The sequence below is a fragment of the Melanotaenia boesemani genome, chromosome 19 (assembly GCF_017639745.1).
Source record: "Melanotaenia boesemani isolate fMelBoe1 chromosome 19, fMelBoe1.pri, whole genome shotgun sequence".
Taxonomy (NCBI): domain Eukaryota; kingdom Metazoa; phylum Chordata; class Actinopteri; order Atheriniformes; family Melanotaeniidae; genus Melanotaenia; species Melanotaenia boesemani.
In genome coordinates, this window is record NC_055700.1 from 14,867,648 (window position 1) to 14,887,183 (window position 19,536).

The window sequence follows — 19,536 nt, forward strand, 5'->3', positions numbered from 1 at the left end:
TTGCTTATTCGTGTGAAGATTTTTACAAAGATAGTGACTTCACCTGTCTGTATATGTCTCTATGAAGCTTTAGAAACCATGTTGATGTTTATTATACTTTCACAAGACAAATCAAGTTCAGAGTTTGTTCTTCAGTATTTCCTGGTTCTCCGTAGACACCTGCATGCATTCCCGACTCTAGGGGGAATAGGGAGGAGGTAGTGCTACTGAAGAAATCTTTTCATAGGCTGGAGGAGCATTAGGAACCTGGGAAAGAGTGACAAAAACATCTGAATCAAATGGCTTCAGGTTTATAATGTATTGAAAAGTTTACTACCTTATGGGTTGTAATAAAGACTTATGTCTGATAAAAAACATTCATAATACCCTTCACTTTTCCTGTACACATGGATAAACAAATGTCCTTGGGAATGAGAACTTTTTAATACCTCTGCTTAGTCTGGTGACATAATCTCCCTCAGGCATCCACTGCATTGCATCGGCTTCACATGCTCTGTGCTCCGAACACTGAGGCTTTGTGTTTAACAAGTGCTCTGTCTTTGCACAAAGCTAAAAGGTTTGCTCATCAATAAAGCCTAAGAAGAATAGTAACCACTCCTTAGATAATGTGTCCAACCCATAGTTTTTGTTCTATTCATATGTACAGGGAAAAGGCCAGTTATGGGTATATGGATAACTGTTATTCCTCACCACAGATCGGAAGCTGCCAAAGTCAGTGAGCGCCATCTTGTTATCTGCTGAGGGTCCTGCTTCTGAGTACTGACCTCCGGTGTAACCTGGTGAACTTGATCTGGGACTCTACAGATTAAGAGAAAGAATTGTGAAATATTTTGAAAATGCAGATACAAGAAAATGTGGGAAAAGAGGAAAAGTGTTCTCAAAATAGAACATGTTTATGCTGAAGATTTTTTACATAAGCATTAAATACCTGCCTTGATTGATAAAAATACACAAATCAGTACTAAAAAAAAATGTAATTTGATGGTCTTACCCTGATTATTCTGTAGCCACTTCTCTTCTTGAAGTACCAGCAGCCCAAAATGAGGAGGGCTGCAAGGATGACCACTAGGAGAGCGATCCCTACCGCTCTGGAATGCACAGCACAATTCAGTTAGTGTAGGCTTTCATCTACAGCATGACTTTCACATATCAGCTTTATAACCTTAGTCATAATATAGAAGAGGTTTCTGTGGTGAAACCAGTTCTCTCATCATTAAGCCAAAAGCTTTATGGTACACCAAGGGCAGTGGGTAAGGCCTACAGGTGCCAACGTTCATAAAAGTTCAAAGAAAATGACAAGCTTACTCCTCAGCTCTGACGCCTCCTCTCCGGCCACCGGCAAAGTAGATGTTGAAGTCTCCACGAGGCATCCCGTTTGTATGATTACACAACATCAAACTGAAAGTCAACAGGGAATTTTGTTAGAAATAAATATAATGTAACATGGTGACCACTGAAATGTTTTTTTATTATTCTTTTAGTGACTGAAACATTTTTATTTTAAAGACTGGCTAAAGTCATGATTGTACAGTGCAGCAATACTAATACTAATATCAGGTGTCAAACCACTATTTTCTATTTAACATTTTTAAGAAAATACTTTAAAACAGACAGGTCTTCAACCTCCTCACACCTAAATGTCGGCAAAAGGTTAACCACCACAGAACAGTGCACTGTTTAATCATTGTCTAACCATAAGAAACTAAGTTGCATTTAATAGTCCTGACAAAGGTTGTTGCAGAGGTTCTCAAAGTGTGAGGCATACCTCTCAATAGAGGTAAATCGAGGTGAAGAAATACTCCATTGCTTTTTATCAAAAGAATAACCTGTGATATGGTTGGAGTCATTTGTGTTTCTCAAAGTTTTAAACTAATAAACACCTCTGGACATAAAATATATTTACAGAATTTTGTGCAGTCTAAAGGTGTTGAATAGAAATATGATTATCTTGGCTTGCCTCTTAAGTATATATGGTATTAAACATGATTCTGATGCTGTACGTATCCAGGAATTTAGCAAACTGAGTGACAAGTTAGAGTCACAGATATTAAAAAACTTGGGTTTATTGATGTAACCCAAACTCAGACAATTAATCCCAATCCTGTTTTTCAAACATGAAATAGGTAGTAGTTGGGAATCTAAAGAATTTAGCCACTTGTTACTTATATTTGGCTACTTAACATCAAATAGACTGGATAAAACTTTACTTAAGTCCCCTGACAACCCTGAAAAGGCACATCCAAGCAATGAAAGTATCCACAAAACATTATAAAGCTGTGATAAAGTTAGGGTGAGGAAACATGAGCTACAAGTGGCTCTGCTCCTCCAGCACAAACACCTGTTGCAGGAATAATGATGCTACAGGGAACCAACTGCAGCCGTTATCAGTTACTTTTTGGTGGAGCAAAACTGTCATTTCAAATGGGAAATCTTGTATAATGCCTGCTGTGTTGCTGGAAAAAAAGCGTAGAAAACTTGCCATTTTCTTACCAAATTAGAAATTCAGACGACAGACACCACTTCCTCTGGTTGGAAAGCCTCTCCTCAGAAAGACTGGGTGCACGGCGCTCTGTGTTACTTCACTTCTCAAATATCTTGCCTTGGTGTGTGGGAGAGCACAGAGGGGCAAAAAAACCCCTCATGACTGTCACGGGTTTGAGACTCATGGTTAAACCTATTGAAGCGGAGTAATTACCGTGAAACCCCGCGGCCCTAAACTCAACATTTTTATCCACTTGTGAAACTCCAGGCATCAGCTGCTGGTTTTTCGTGTGAGAGATAACGTGCAGATGGATGTATGTGTGTTACTTGAAAACAACCTGATCTAAGAGTTGCATGAAACTTAATTATAATTATTTATTTAAACAAGTAGCCTTCAATAATATTAGAATTGTGTAATATTTTTTTTATTAAATGAAAAACATATAATTACCATTTTGCCAAGAAGGGTTATTTTTGAATGTTTGAGTTCATAACTCCTGAGAGTCTTATGGAAAAAGTTTAAGAAGTATGAAAATATGGATAGTATGGATGTTTTGTAAATGAAATGTCAAAAATAGGAGCCTCAAACTCCAAAAGAATTTTTTATTTTTTTTCCTAAACAAACAAAAAATGACACCGATCATGAACCTAATTAACTTTTGTGCCGTTTACTGATTGCTCATGGGCTGTTCAGTTAAGTCATGGAATCTTTTTTATTATCTCACAGCATCATGAAGTTTGAATTATAGACAAACAAAATTTGCTAAAACTAATAACACAAAATGAGATTTGGTTTTCGTGCCGTTCTTGAAAACATTGATTTAACATTCACAATGCATGCTGGAAAAGCTGTATTTTATTCATTTATTTATTTATTGGCTAAAATAAATTCTCCCAAAAGCTTCTTAGATGCAGTAGTTCCAGTTATGCAGATGAAAGCTGGTATTTGGGTTGTAAGACGAAAGCATTCAAAGACTGAAAAAGTCTACTTTTCTCCAGAAAAAATAGCTGGACTATCCTGTGACTACAGCTGTTACTAAATCTTGGAGAAAGGATGATAGAGTTGGAAAAGGATGTTAAGGTTTTTCCATTTTTCAGAACATGGTTTAATCCCCAGCTCTTCAACCCTGCATGTCGAAGTCTCTGGATGTATGATACTGAGCCCCAGAGTGTGTTTCATAGACAAAAGCACATGCATAAGACTAAACCAAATTATCCAAACTGAGGTGTTGTGGCAGGATCTAATGAGCTTTCTTTAATTAAAATAATCCATAAATATTTAAACTAAAGCTGTTTTAAAGGAGCAATAGTCTGTCTTGCTTCCATCAATGTGTTTTTACTAATATAATAATAATGTAGTATATGTCAAACTAAACTGGAGTCAAACAGACAATAAGAAAAAGTAGTTTTTAAGAAACAGATTTTCTTGTCCACAAGAGGGAGATCACGCCCTTTTATTAAAACTGAAACTATATTACAGCGTTTCTGGATGTTGCATGATTGGCTATAAGATAATATGGCAGACTGCTTTAATAGCCAACATGTACCTAATCTGCAACATTCATGATTAGTTTGGAGGACATAAGCAAATCTAAAACAAAGACCAACACTTCTTGTAGCTGTAGGCAAAATATAGTTGTGTTCTCAGCAGGAGTCAGTCAGCTGATTGTCTAGCTGTTCATGTGTTTTTTGTGATGAAAATCTGCGTGACTTGTCCCAAGAGTTTAGGACAGATTTTTACTAAAGTGAAAATCTGGTAATCAGAAAACCACCCAATCTAAGGCTTTTGTATAATAGTTAAGATTAACCTGAGAATAAAAAGTAAACTCATGTTCAATGATATTCAAGTTGATATTATGTACACAAAGGGTTTGGGAGCCTTCTTTTTCAGGGAAAGAAATGTAATTAAACAAATTAACAAAGCAACAGTTTGTCAAAACACAGAGAGCAATAACTACATTAAGTATGAGTCCTGTGGGCATCAATAAAGAAGGGATCTTCTTTCCTTTCTAATACTTTGCCAGATCTTTGCTGCAACTATCTGCAGGTATTGACTGTGGGTCTTTTTCTGCCATTAGATTAGTCTTCAGCAAATGAAATTCAGCTCAGTTAGGTTGTAATCACATGGTTTACTCTTTTCTCTTAACTTGTTTGCAGTCAGTCCCGCATTTGACTAAATCAAAGCAGACAATATATCCCTGTATCGTTGCCTATGTTTATTAGGCTGCCCTTGTCTCTTGTTACAATGATGAATCTGAGGGATTTAATTTGTTTTTTAAAGCCTAAGAATGGCTTGTTTCACTTAACACTTGGATATGGGTTTACAGCTTCAAATAATAATAATAATAATAATAATAATAATAATAATAATAATAATAATAATAATAATATGGTTGTGTATGTTAAAGTTGTCCCAGATCCTTCCTCGGATTCAGATGGGAATACTCAGATATGTTGAAAATAAAGGAGGAAAAAAATCTAAGTATTCTCAGGGATTACTGCCGTTGTGTAGCTACAACACGGAGGAGCTGTTTGAACAGAGGGAGCTAGAGACTCCTCTCCAGCTCCAGCTGCCATCCTACTCCTGCTCCTCCTCCTCCTCCTTCACCAGAACCACTTCTCTTTCTCATCACATCCAGAGGTAAATAAGCTACATTCAACAGCAACATCCCATTTTCAGACAGATTGTTTACCTTCCTGAGCGTTTCCGCATTATCAGACACACCAGACAGCGAAGGGGGAACGTGAACGGAATCAGCCAAGGGGGTAATTCTGATTTGTGATGGGGTCTTTGCTTTGTACCCCTGCCTCCTTGGCGTCGGGTCGGGGTTACGCTTCCTTTAGGCAAGTCCGAGGTCCACTTTCAGAGCTAGAGATGCGTCGATGAAGGCCACAGCAAGTGTGAGGTGAAAAGCGTAACTTACACACGGCCCTTATGATAATAAGAGCGATGGACAGTGGACAGTCCACGGCTAACTGGCTTTGATGCACGCTCGGTGATGCTAGCTAATGCAAGTTACAAATAAAGCTATTCCTAGCCAGCTAGCATACGTTAGCAACATCTTCAGTTGTTGCTAGCCGGCTAACCGCGAGTTGATTTTAGTGACTTTCTTAGACGTCGTTATGCTTGTCTTTCCTATTGAATATGTCTAGCATGACAAAATGATAATAACAGAGTAATAATACAACCACAGTTATTGACAAGATGAGCTAATGTAGCTGTTAATGGTTCGGACAGTCCCGGGAATCTTAACTGACACGACAACAAAAGAAGAAAATGAGATATAACTAGCTAACTAATCATAGGGTTATTGCATTGCCTTTGGATTACGCTTGATCTATTATAGCCGCGAAAATGAAGGTTAAAATTTCCAGACAAGCTAACATTTCAGCTTCGAGCAGCAGAGGTGCATGTAGACTGAATTGTCCCAACTTTTTTCCTTTATCATGATTAGACGTGATTAGACACACTATCCGCGTTTACTTGTTATGCAAAGCATACAGCGTTTGCAGGACAGTCAGATGTTTATTCTCTTTATGTGTGCCTATAAAGCTCCTTTTGTTTTTGAGCAAGTTTAAATTTCACAACTGAAAAGCATATGATGGAGGCGTGTATTTATACAGGATAAGATGACCCGGGAACAAGATGCCATTCTCACAGAAATATCCAATCAATAACTGATAAAGACATGTCTAGATGTAGGGCCTGCATAAACAGTCTGTGTTAGGGATAAAGTTATGATGACACAGTAATAATGATCACTCATAAGCTGGCACAGTTTTATTTCAACACCCCAGACGAAGCATACCTACTTATCTAGAATATATTTGACCATTTCTCCTTATTAATTATCTTAAAAGCGACAGTGTTGCACATTATGGCTTCCAACTCTTTTGATAATGAACTTTTAATTGCCACTTCTCTGTCTTTGCAGCACTTTGGAGATGTGACGAATTGAGAGAGATTGGTGATTTTTAAGCTGCCTGTGCATTGACACGACCTCTTGACCTAATCTTCAGCATGAATGGTGATATGCCTCATGTTCCCATCACTACTCTTGCTGGAATTGCTAGCCTAACAGACTGTAAGTGCAGCATTGTTACCTTTAAAACTATTCATACAGCATAAATACTTAACATTGAGACTAGGTTATGACAAGACTCAGGATTACTTTATTGCCAAGTAGGCCAACACTGACCAGGCATGTAGTTATATAAGAGACTAAATACTAACTGTAAAGGTCATCACTGCTGATGATTTCACCGTGAATAGAAGTGAAGCGGCTTGTGTGTCTGAGGACTGGTAGGCTTAAAGAAACAAAATAATGGACCATAGTTTAATTTACACATACATGGTATGTTGCAGGAGTGGATTGTGTGCCTTAAACAGATACCTCTGTTGTAATCTTGTGCAAAATGTTTTAGAAAGATAATACTTAGCATGTTTATGACATTATTACATCATTTTGTGGTCATGTTTGGCATGTGTTCCTGAGTCCTTCAAATTGTACATTCTGATTAGAAGAAGTGTAAATATTGTAGAAAGAAATACTATATGTATACTGAGTTATGATTCATGTATGTCATGCAAGTGGTCTGATTTCAAAACATCTGTTATTTACATTCTTACCCCAAACCTTTCTTTTGTTTTGTTTTTGTTTTATTTGATCATTTATCCGTACTACCCCTTCATTCCCACTCACCCAAACTTATCTTTGAATGATCTTTCAGTGTTGAACCAGCTGCCTTTGCCTTCTCCTCTTCCTGCCACCACTGCTAAGAGTCTGCTCTACAATGGAAGAATCTCCGAAGAGGTCAGCAGCCTGCTGGTGTGTCGAGACGAGAATCTGGTGACTCAGCTGGCACATAGCCTTAACCAAGTCTCCACTGAACACATGTAAGTACCACTCACTTATTTTTCACACTCAGATGCAGTAGCACTTTAGGATAGGGAAAGCATTAAAGTAATTATTTCAGAATGTTTTCCAAGGAGTGCTGACTGTAAAATGATTTTGGAAATAGATAGACATAATTGTTATGACACAGTGATTATCATCAGTGGTGGTGTATATCACCGTTTTTCTTCAGCAGTGAAGGTGGCCTTTGCTGGTTTGATTTAGCTTTGCCAGATAGGCCAACATGTGCTGCGTTTTGTCAGAATAAGACACATAGACTTTATATTGAGGCCATTGGACAGTGACTGCTTGTAAACCACAGGGGACGGTTCTTTTGTCTTTTTTTTTTCCAGAGAGCTGAAGGACAACCTTGGAAATGATGAACCTGAGGGTGACATGCCCATACTTCTTCAAACTTTACTGTCCAGGAACCCAAGAATCTTCAGGGACAAAAGTATGCTAACATGATGCAAGGTTTGGGGTGGTAATAAGGGGGGGGAATCAGACATTGCCAGCTTGCTACTGTTTATTTTCATCACATGATAAAGAGTGATATTAATACTAAATAGTGTTATTTGTCTTTAGCCATGTAAATGGGAAAAAATACACATTACATTTAGGATTTTGGATTATTTACTGGGTTCAGTAGCTGGATATTTTAGAATTTTAGGATATTTTTAGAAAAGTTTCACCAACAAAAATATTCATGAAAGAATTGTCAAGACAGGGAAATGTTTATCTAAAACAGAGACTAGTTACTCATAAAAGTTTTTACAAGGAAAAAATGATTTTTAGTATATATATATATTTTTTTCTTTACTAAAAATACTGAACTATAACCGATTTTGTGGCCTTTGCAGCTTTAGGCTTTACTTACCAAATTGCATCAAAATATCTCTAATTAAGATAATTTCCTTATCTTATTTCAAATATTGGATTGTGCCCATGGCCAAGTTGTGAGAATTGCCTGTTATATTTGCATGTTCTTACAAAGCTGAGTATTTAAACACTGTAAAATCAGCTTGAAAATCTTAGATGCATATGTTTATAAACTTCCTGTCCAAGAGCTCTGCTTTCTGCCCTTTTGTTGATGACACAAAAACGGTGTTGCATGTTTACATGAAATTGCAGTCTGTAGTGTCTTTTAATTATTTCATCATTAGCAATGATTTCACTAATTGGCATAAACAGTTTCATATTTGTCTTTTCACTTTTGCTTTGGCAAACCTGCTTCACCTATGAGCAGCCGTAATCTGCTGTTACATATTATGATAGCTGTAATTGCAAATATACAGTTTACTTTACCAAGTTTATCATTTATTTGACTTTAATTTTCTTCTTGTAGGTGTACTGCAGCAGCCATTGATACAGCAGTATAAGATTTCTCAGAATCAGGTTCATGGGAGTCCAGGATTAAACTATCAGCAAACCACTGTCGCTCAAAGTCCCTCTGGGTAAAGCAGTGCCACCTTATATTCAGATAATGAAGAAGTAGAGGCCTCTGTATTTGTACTAAGAATGCTTCCTCCTCTTTCCCAGATGCTTTTCATCGCCACAGTCTGGTTCAGCTACTCAGTTTGTACCCCAGCAGAACAGTCCTATACCTAGTCCTTATACCCCTCAGAGTCCTGCAGACTACATTCAGTACAATCCACCCAGTTATTCCCATCATCAGCAGACTCAGCAAGGTGAGTACAAAGTTTAGTGAAGAAAAAGTGTTCTTAGTCGCTTCATTACTGCATGTCTGGAAAGTGAAGCTACAGGTAAAAGTAGAAATGACTCTTAAATGACATCCATTCAGATTTTCAATGCAGTATCTTCCTACACTGTTATGCTTGTTTTGTTTGTTTGGTTTGGTTATTTCAGGTTCATGCACAAAATGTGCCCAGCCCACATGGGCTTACAAGACATTATACTCTATAAATCAAGATAATTCCAAGATGGCTAAACACAAGAAAAAAAGAACAGAAAACAAAAATCAAGTTACATATAATCATCCACTTAAACGTCAACAACAACATGGGTCAGAATATACAAATAGGAGGATTGTGTGCTTATATAGGATACAATGGCCTTCTCAATAAATCTAGTTAACACATAAACCTCCTCCTGGAATAAACATCTCAACATATCGAATTTAGTCATCCAAAACACATCAGCTTTCTTCCTTTCCTTTCAGCTTTCTGCTTGTAGTCGGTGCTGTAAATCTTAACTGCTGTGATACATAAAGTTTCTAAAAAAAATCTTGAGAAACATACGTACAGTTTAAACAATATTTTGCCCCATTTTATCATTTACATGTGCATTAAAGCTTCTAGATCAGTTGATGTAGAAAATCACAAAATATTCAATTACAGGTATCTGGAATTAAAAATACAGTATTTCACATGATAATTCGAGTAACTGCCCTGCGATGGACCAGTGACCTGTCCAGGGTGTACTCTGCCTCTCACCTGCTGATTGCTGGGATAGGCTCCAGCTTCCCCGCAACCCTGAATGGGACTAAGCGGCATAGAAAATGGATAAATGGATGAATCTGAGTAACTTATCAAGACTTGGAAGTTATTTTAAATGTACATACCTGTACATTTCCACATCTCTGTTGTAATCCTGAGCCCCTAAACTGACTCACTGACAACTGAGATCTATTAAGTAAGAAAGATATAAAATTTATAGCAAGTTATCCTTCTGCACTGTAGATGTTTTATGTTTACACATAAAACAATGCAATCTCACGTTGTTCAGATTAGGAATTGCAGTTTCTTTTATTAAAAAATTATAGTCACTGTCTTCTTTGTCAGTGGTTCTCAAACTGGAGGTCAGGACCCCCATGGGGGTCATGAGATAATTTCAGAGGGTTGCCAGATAATTGTAAAAAATTTATAGCCTACATAAATGTGGGATTTTTACCAAAGTTTAGGTTATTTTGGGCATGTAGGTGCCTTGTTACAGCAGTGAACCACCAAAAAACACGTTATCCTCCTTATTTATGAAGATTCTTACAGCTTTTCAGCCTTAAATTTAGAGGATGGCTGCAGGATGACCCATTTGTTACATCACAATTAATCACTAATTCGTTGCATGGAGGCTGGGGTCATGAATAACAACGTATGTTATCTTCTGTGTCGTGGCTCAAAAAGTTTGAGAACCACTGTTCTATGTCATTTTCACGTTTACCAAATTTATCCCGTGGGCCAGACTGGACCCTTTGGTGGGCCGGTTTTGGCCCCCAGGTCGTATGTTTGACACTTCTGCTTTACATGGTTCATTTTACTACATCCTTGGGTGGTGACGAAAAGTTGACAAGCTGATGATTGGTAAGCTGAACGAAGATGTATCTTCTGACAGCGTATTTTCTTATATATAAATAAAAAAAAAGAACAAAATTAACTGGAGATTTAATTTTGCTCTTTGTTTTAGTTTCTAGTGGTGTGAGAAATATCCATGACAGCAAAGTCTCTGGACAGCTATCAAGTAATTCATCTAATCATAATACAAGACTAGCCTCAGATGAAGACTATATGAATGTTGCTCACAGACTGGGAAACGAGGTAATGCTCAAGTTATACGAAATTGTACTTCAGCAGAAACTGTCTTGTTTAAAGTAATAATAAAAGTTCTGTGTCTCTGCAGGAGAATGAATCTTCTGTGAAGGCCGCTGCATTTTCCGTTAAATCATCTCGACCTGTGTGTTCCCCTGCTGGACGTGAAGAGACTGCAAAAAGTATGCTGCCTTAGCAACAAGTTAATTCCACTTAATTTAGTATGAGTTAAAAAAAAAAACCTTTTGTACAGTTCTTTTTTTGTAAAAGCTTGTCTTCTTATGCTCACATGTATCTGTGTTTCTACAGTGTCCAGGCCTTCTCTTATCATGCAGTCACCTTCACCTGATGTGCCACAAGGTGCAGCTCCTGATCTTCTCCTCTCCACCCCTGACCGAAAAAAGAAGCAAAGGGGAAGGAGCAAAGAAGAAAATGATCATATGGACAAAAATGCCTTGTATGACATAGTCAGTTCTCCATCAAAGGACTCAACTAAGCTGACTATCAAACTGTCCAGAGTGAAGATTCCGGATGTAAATCAGTCAGAAGAACATCCCCCTGTGTCACATATGGACTCAGACCCTGAAACAGTTAGGATAAACAGTAATAATATTCAGCTGTCAAATACTCCCCAGGACTTTTCACACAAGTTTGAGGCTGAGGAGCTGGCAAATTGTCAGCAGGTTGCTATGCAGCCAAATTCCAAGGACACCGGGATCATTGGTGGGATTGTGTTTGATGATTCTGAAATGGATGCAGTTGCAGAAATTGAGAGAATAGAACGTGAATCAGCCAGTGAGCGAGAGCGGTGCTCTAAAGAAGTCCAGGATAAAGGTGAATTTTTATGTTTATGGTTTTGCCTTGTGCCATCTTTTTTTCTTTATCTTTTTTCATGCCTTGAGTTTGTTCACAGGAGGCTAAGTTATAGTGTCCTTTATTGCAGACAAGCCACTGAAAAAACGGAAACAAGACACATATCCTCAGGAACCGGGAATTGAGGCAAGTGAGGGGCCCACTGTACACAGCAGCAACAGCATCAGCAAGCTGACACCGAAGAAGTCGAGCACTGCAAGTAATGGTGCCAGTCGGCCTGCCTTGATGGTCAGTATTGATCTGCAACGAGCTGGCAGAGTGATTGGACAACCCGTAGTCATCTTGGAACCACAGCCATTGTGTGAAGATCACATACGACGTCTCAAGAGAAATGCTGATGGAAAGGTCAATAAAAATGTTGAGAACCAAGCTGGGATCAAAAGACAACTGCCTGAGACTCCTCAGAAGTCTGGCTTGGATTCACAACTAGAAACCCAGAAGCAGGAAAGCCACTGTGAATCAAAACAGAAACATGACAGTAAAAGTGACAGTGACAAGGGACACCCAGATGACAGACAGCCAGACATGACGCGGCAGAAACATGACAGGCATTCAGACCTGCACAACAAAGAGGAAAATAATAACAGTCGTAGATCCCATGCTATCAGACCAGAGATTCCAAAAACTGGTAGCAAAGCGGACAACAACTCCATACACGAAGAAGCCAAAAGCAGGGATTTAGAAAGGGTTAGGGGCAGAGAAAGACAGAGGGACAGTGATGGAGACAGGGCCAAACTCAAAGATAAATACAAATCCAGAGACAAAGACAGGGTGAAATACAAAGACACTGACAAAGACAGAGAAAAAGGACGGGAGAGAGACAAAGACACTGACAGAGAAAAAGGCAGAGATAGAGACAAAGACACTGACAAAGACAGAGAAAAAGGACGGGAGAGAGACAAAGACACTGACAGAGAAAAAGGCAGAGATAGAGACAAAGACACTGACAGAGAAAAAGGCAGAGATAGAGACAAAGACACTGACACAGACAGAGAAAAAGGCAGAGATAGAGACAAAGACACTGCCAAAGACAGAGAAAAAGGTAGAGATAGAAACAAAGACACTGACACAGACAGAGAAAAAGGCAGAGATAGAGACAAAGACACTGACAAAGACAGAGAAAAAGGACGGGAGAGAGACAAAGACACAGACAGAGAAAAAGGCAGGGAGAGAGACAAAGACACTGATAAAAACAGAGAAAAAGGCAGAGAGAAAAACAGAGAAAAAGGTAGGGAGAGGGACAAGGATGGTGACAGAGACAGAGAAAAAGGGAGGAAAAGAGACAAAGACAGTGAAAGAGACAAAGAAGATGACAGGGAGAGACAAAAAGTTAGGGACAAAGACAGAGAAAGAGACAAAGGCAGAGAAAAAGATGTGGACAGAGACAAAGAGAGGGAGAAAGTCAATGACAGGGAGATAGATAAAGACAGAGATAGGAGTAGGAAGCAGAAGACATTGTCCAGAGAAAATTGTAACAGAGCCTCACCTGACCGGCACTCTAAAGCTGACAGTCCTAAAATGAAGCAAGATGGAAGCAAAAAATCACCTGACATCAATGGTCGACAGAGAACAAGCAGTTCCAGCCTTCAAACCTCCAAGAATAAAGAACACAGGACGAGTGGGTTTAGTAGCATTAGCTGCCTTGCTGGAAACAAACAGCAGGCCTATGAGACAAAACTTAGCGAGTTCCCTTCTTACCTGCTGGGTGGCAATTCAGGAAGTCTTAAGAACTTTGTGATTCCTAAACTAAAACAAGAAGGAACAAATAAAGATCTCCAGCTCAAAAGTAAATTGTTACAGAGCTGGAGTGAACCACTTGTAAGGTTGGAGAGAGTGTCACTGATCAAGAACTTAAACAAAAGAGCCAAACCTGTCGTATTGCTTCAGAGACTTGGCATTGAGGATGTAAAAAGGATCATTAAGGAAAGCAGGAATGCACACAGCTCCAGATACAAGAACTGGTCCTCTGACAAATCAGCAAGAGGTATGAGTTACTTTTTAATGGTCAAAACAGTGCAAATTCTGTCTCTTTAGTCTTTATTGAAAATGGACATAAAACTGGATCTAAATGTGCAGCGTTCATTTTAGTGTAGCTACTTTCTTTGGATTCAGCAAGCCTTAAGAAGAAATGTCACATTAAGACCACATAACATAATACATTGTGGTATTTTAAAATGATATTTAGGTGAATTTGGACCCATGCCAGCCAGTAGTCGTTAATTGTTTGTATTATATAAAGCCCCATGACTATTTGTAAACTGTAATATGTGCTGCTGCGTGAACAAAACTGATGCGGCAGACTGTTTGGCTGTGGACATGATGCCTCCTGCTTAGATCAGTTCCGCAGCTCCATGAATACACAACTCGTGTGACTCACATACTGTAGCTACATCCTGCCTTCTGCTTCCCAGGAGATGCAATACAGCAAAAGAACTCTGAATATGAAATTGAATTTCTGGAGACTGGTTGGTTTCAACTCTTTCAGTAATCACAAATTTCAGCAACTTGGTCTCTGTGTCCAAGATGAAATTAAATGAATGAAATCCTTGAAGGGAAATTATAATGTTGTTGTAGTTGTTTTTTTCTTTTTTTTTTAAGGGGCTGCAAGGTTTGCTGTTGTTTCTTTCGTTGAATTTTTTTTCTGTTTCTTTCTGATGTGCATTCACACAAACTTGCAATCTCACTTTTTTTATTGACCATTTGTTCTAATTAGGAACACCCAACATGCACTTTGAATTTACAGGGGAATTTATTATTATAATTACAAATGATAAGACAATTTTATGGTTTCAAAAAAATATCAGCGTCAGGTACTGTAGACTTCTCTTAGAACCTTTCTTAAAAACAAAATAAGGGAAAAAAACTTTGGAAAATGTTAATAAACAGGGTCTGTTGTATCTAATATTACTAATCCTTCAGTACTGCAATAGTTTTCTAAGTTTCACTCACTTTTAATACGTAGTTTATCCTGTGCTCAAAGCTCTTTCTACTTCTATATTCACAGAGACATATTTTGAGAAGGCAAATAAGCGAAGGCACAGTATGGTTAGTAAGAGATCCAAATATGTTGAGGTGGACTCAGATGTTGACAAGACTGATGATGATGAGGAGGAGTCTGACTCTGACAATGAGTGTAAGTATTCAGGCTTGTGAAATCACATTGTACCTACCCATCAGAAATGTTGACAGGACAATATTTGAATTGATTCAGATAATTTCTGCTGTTTTAGCTGCAAGGAAAAGGTTCAAGAAAAACCATGACAAGACATGGAAGTTTGAAGAGAAGAGAGGATCTAGGGATCACCACAGAAGTGGAGGTTTTAACTCTCGTCGGGGTTCAGGTGGTCGTCATCGGGAATGGGACGGTGATGATTCCGATGAGGGATCTCCCCCACAAAGTCTAAACGACTGTGAGACTTTTTTGCATCAACTTACTCAAAAAAAAAAAAAAAAAACTCATAAAATAGCAAGAAATGTTTTTTTCTTTTTCAAACTGTACTTAAAATAAACTTATGTACATCTTAAAAAAACACAATTTTGCAGTGAAGTAGCTTCAGGGTCAGCAAGCTAGGTCAGTTTAAGACATAAGAAATATGGATCCACATGAGAGTTTTAAAGATTAAAACTGTAAATGCACATGACAGACCATAGTTTTATAACCTTATAAGAGTCAGGGAGACCAAAGAAGATGAAAAATAAGAAAGAATAACAGGTTTTAGGGAGAAGTTAAGTTGTGGTTTCTACATTTATTATACTCCTGTTTAAAATGAGCATCACACGTTTGTGTGCAGATGCATCAGTGAAGTCTCGTCTCCACCTGCACACCCTGCAGCCAGGCAGGAAAGTGAAATGTCATGCATATAACTTATGTTCCCTAAAGCGGTGGTTCCTAATTTTTTTGAGCCACAACCCCCAAGATAACATGCTTTGGTGTTCGCAAACCCCCTAAATCAAATTCTCTCGCAGGGATAATGCCTAATTTGGATTTTTAAAATGGCATGAGTAATAAATTTGTTGTTTATAAATCAGTGCATTAAAAATTTAACAGGTTAATTTCACAGATTACTCTTTTTGCATTAATGTCTTCGTTTTGACAGTGCTAATAAAAATCCTAAATTTATTTAAATCTTTTTACAATGATTAGGCAACCCCCTTGAAATTATCTTGGAATCCCCAGTTTGAGAAAATCTGAAAGAAGAGAATATAGTAAGGGATATCTTGCCCTCACGTCTCCTGGCTGAAGGCACCTCTAATCATACCTTCAGGCAAATGACGTGATGACGACTGTTAGGCCCCTTCTGCACATAACTAGCACTTTCATCAGTTATTTTTCTTTTCAATAACTGCTCTTCACTGAGCTCAGATTCCTAGAGGTGTGTTCTGAAGCATTATGGGGGAAAAAAACACAGATGCCAGAAGGTGTTGGTCCCAGTATTGAAGTGACTGCTGCCCTGTGAAAATCCATCCCATATCTGAGCCACTGCTGAGGGATGTAGCCTCCATACCCTTGAAAATACATTATTTGGTTCCGACCCTAAGTTGTTTCTTTTTTTTATGATTTTGATGAATGAAAAAGACAAACACACACATAGCAAATAGCTCAGAAATGAGAGAGAGTGAGGAGAGCATGTTAGTTATCTTATAACTGAGTAAGAAACTGATCAGAATTCTTTATCAGCAAAGGCACATTATCCTTAAACATTTAGAAAAGCAATTTTTAGCTTCCCCCATCCACTGTTGGTATGTTTTACTCAACAGTTTAATATACTTTTAACAAACAAAAATGGATTGATTTGGCAGTATAATGTTTGAAAATGTTATTACTTTAGGGACTTTGGTATTATTTTTTCACTTATGCTATGCAATCTCAGGTGAATTGCAAATATTTCACACATATTTGGGCCTTTTTCTATCACAACTTCAGATCTGACTGAAGGAAGCACTTCAGATAACTGAATGATGTCTATTTAGCAGATTAATAAATTCATTAATGTTATGTATGTCTAAAATGGGCTAAAAGGTTAAAATAGTGATTTATGTCTTTTTTTTTCATTCAGATGCCAGAAAAATGAAGAAGGAGAAACATAAAAACAAGATGGCCTACAGTTCCATGACACTAGAGGGTAACAATTTGACTTCTTGTATGTTGTTTGAATTGAAAAAAGACTGTAAAACCAGTGTTTTTTTAATCAAGTTGTTTTACATTTATTTAATAGAAAAGATTGACTCCTCTACATTTAAGAGATTTGCATCCAATATAGACGGCATCCTTGAGAACCTTGAAGACGTGGACCTCACTGCTGCAGGTAAGCATGGAGAGTTGCGATGTCTCTAATCTCAACGCATGCGGTGGAGTTTTGTTAAGAAGTCTTCTCTGTTCTCTCAAGCAGATGAAGATGATGAGGAGATTCCTCAAGAGCTATTGCTTGGAAAGCAGCAGCTGAGTGAACTAGGCAGTGATTCAACCAAGATTAAGGCTATGGGTGTCTTTAACAAGGTAAGCCAAGGTCTTTTTACTGTCACATATTTAAACTAAGCCTCACAGCTGATTTCCAGTTCCCCTGGCTGCATTGGTGTTTTTCTGCCCACAGTTTTCATCTAGTAAACTGGTGAAAGTTTTGAATATACTGGAAAAGAACATTCAGGACAGTGTCAAACTCTCCACCATGATGAGCCATGTGAGTTATCAGCCTGATAATGTTGATACTCTGAAAGTTCAAACGATGAAAGAAGTTTATTTAATTTGTTTATTTTTTTAATGAAATTGTAGGATAAAGATGCAATGGACGAGGAGCGTTTGTGGCGTGACCTGATAATGGAGCGTGTGACTAAGTCTGCCGATGCCTGCTTGACTGCACTCAACATAATGACATCTCCCCACATGCCGAAGGCAGTTTATATAGAGGATGTGATTGAGAGGGTGTTGCAGTTCACAAAGTTTCACCTTCAAAATACTTTGTATCCTCAGTATGACTCTTCCTACAGAGTGGATCGCCATGGAGGTCAGCCACAGCATTATTCTGTTTTTTCTGTTGTGTGATTTAAGGCACAAACCTCTGACAAATGCACACAGTTTAACCATTCATGTGTGAATCAGAATTGAACCCAAAGAATAAGAAATGTTTTTTTTCTTATTTGTATTGTTACCATTAAGTGAGATGATTGAAAAATAATTGCCCAAACCCAGAATTCTTTTATTGGTTTCAGATCTTTAAGTTTCCACAATGTCTGATTATTGTACTATGATGTAAGCTAATGCCAATGTTAGCCACTTTAACTGTGCAGTGTGCTAACAGTAGCGGCTTTCCTGATGCTGTGCTATTGCACTTTCAAATAAAAGTAATCTACTTGTTCTTCAGTTCCTGCATCAGAGGATTTGTGTTCGGACTTGCAGCCAAAATGAAACATTTGGAGCGTCTTACTTGTGGCTGAGAAAATTTGGACTAGTCAGGCACACATTTAATCGTTAAGGAGGATAACAACAAAAGTCAAACCTTGAATCTGACACTTTTTATGCCCACTTGATGTTTCAAAATGACTCAAGATATGACAATTTACTGTCTTGTATATTTATTTACCTTTGTGAGACCCTGAAGTTGAATCTAGGCATTTCTACTTTTTGTTTCACTCCTTAAAGCTTAAAGCTTCTTTCAATGTCCTGTTTATCTTTCTCACACAGGTGGTACACATACTTCAAAGTCCAAGAGAGCAAAGTCTTCCACCCACAAACAGAAGGTGGTTGTCAGTCTCTACAACAAAGTATGTGACATTATCAGCAACATCTCAGAACTGCTGGAAATCCAGCTGCTAACTGACACCACAGTTCTCCAGGTGCAGTTTTGAATCTTAATAACGCTCAAACTCTTGTCCTCATGTCACCTTTGAATGATGAGCTCGATTATAACCTGAATTTTCTGGTTACCCTTGCTTTAGGTGTCCAACCTTGGGATTACACCTTTTTTTGTGGAGAATGTCAGCGAACTGCAGTTATGTGCCATCACATTAGTGACAGCAGTAAGTCAACTCTGACTTGTTGATTTAATGTCGCTCCACATTTTAAATAACATGATGACATCTGTACTGATTCATTTTGATTTTTCTTCAGGTTTTTTGTCGTTACAAGAAGCACAGGCAGCTTGTCCTTGAGGAGATTTTTACCTCCCTGGCTAAACTGCCTACGAGTAAACGCAACCTCAGGAATTTTAGGTAATTGTGACGTGTACACATTTTAAATAAATAAGTTTAATGTATTACGTAAGTCCCCTTTGCTGCCCAAAGAACCTAAGAAAACTAATTCCTCTTACTCCCCAGGCTAAACAGCAGTGATTCAGATGGAGAGCCTCTGTTTATCCAGATGGTTTCAGCTCTTGTTCTTCAGCTAATTCAGTGTGTGGTTCACTTTCCATCTGAGAAAGAAACGGATGATGAACATAACAAGAAGGTAGTCACAAATTAATTAGTTTATTTTTATTCATCAGATAAGAAAATCCGATACAGAAGTGTTTTTTTATACTTATTTACCTTTTTTTTAAGGTGGACAAAGATGCTCTCATCACAAACTCTTATGAAACTGCCATGAGGACGGCTCAGAACTTCCTCTCAGTGTTTCTGAAGAAGTACGTCTTATTTCTTCTTTCACTATAGAGCATCACATGAATGCCAGGTCTTAGTCTTAATCTGTTTAATAGGACTCTGGACTTCTTTACGCAGTAAATATGCTGCTGCTGTGGGATATGCTGCAACGT

At 38.1% G+C, this 19,536-nt stretch overlaps 2 protein-coding genes across 5 annotated transcripts in view; one reads left to right on the forward strand and one right to left on the reverse strand.

The window, feature by feature from the left end:
* Window positions 1-5,913, reverse strand: mlana (melan-A). Of its 2 annotated transcripts, none has more exons than XM_041969201.1 (5): window positions 5,175-5,913; window positions 1,306-1,398; window positions 992-1,088; window positions 691-798; window positions 1-246 (listed from the first exon to the last, which is right to left on the reverse strand). In XM_041969201.1, the coding sequence occupies exons 1-5, from the start codon at window positions 5,192-5,194 to the stop codon at window positions 178-180; spliced, it is 387 nt and encodes a 128-aa protein (XP_041825135.1). In that variant the 5' UTR covers window positions 5,195-5,913; the 3' UTR covers window positions 1-177. The 2 variants fall into 2 exon arrangements, with proteins under 2 accessions (XP_041825135.1, XP_041825136.1); XM_041969202.1 differs by lacking the exon at window positions 5,175-5,913 and adding an exon at window positions 2,491-2,717.
* The window catches only part of LOC121629561 (nipped-B-like protein B), a 24,164-nt gene continuing 9,655 nt past the window's right edge, over window positions 5,028-19,536 (forward strand). Inside the window, exons 1-22 of one of the 3 annotated variants that reach the window (XM_041969197.1) lie at window positions 5,028-5,122; window positions 6,417-6,566; window positions 7,213-7,378; window positions 7,730-7,830; window positions 8,722-8,830; window positions 8,916-9,064; window positions 10,797-10,927; window positions 11,010-11,100; window positions 11,228-11,752; window positions 11,862-13,775; window positions 14,796-14,924; window positions 15,022-15,201; window positions 16,849-16,914; window positions 17,008-17,097; window positions 17,182-17,288; window positions 17,383-17,469; window positions 17,562-17,793; window positions 18,471-18,622; window positions 18,725-18,805; window positions 18,897-18,997; window positions 19,103-19,232; window positions 19,325-19,407. In XM_041969197.1, coding sequence (XP_041825131.1) covers window positions 6,503-6,566; window positions 7,213-7,378; window positions 7,730-7,830; window positions 8,722-8,830; window positions 8,916-9,064; window positions 10,797-10,927; window positions 11,010-11,100; window positions 11,228-11,752; window positions 11,862-13,775; window positions 14,796-14,924; window positions 15,022-15,201; window positions 16,849-16,914; window positions 17,008-17,097; window positions 17,182-17,288; window positions 17,383-17,469; window positions 17,562-17,793; window positions 18,471-18,622; window positions 18,725-18,805; window positions 18,897-18,997; window positions 19,103-19,232; window positions 19,325-19,407 — 4,688 coding nt within the window. In that variant the 5' untranslated portion in view covers window positions 5,028-5,122; window positions 6,417-6,502. The other 2 variants (XM_041969198.1, XM_041969196.1) reach the window with 2 other exon arrangements.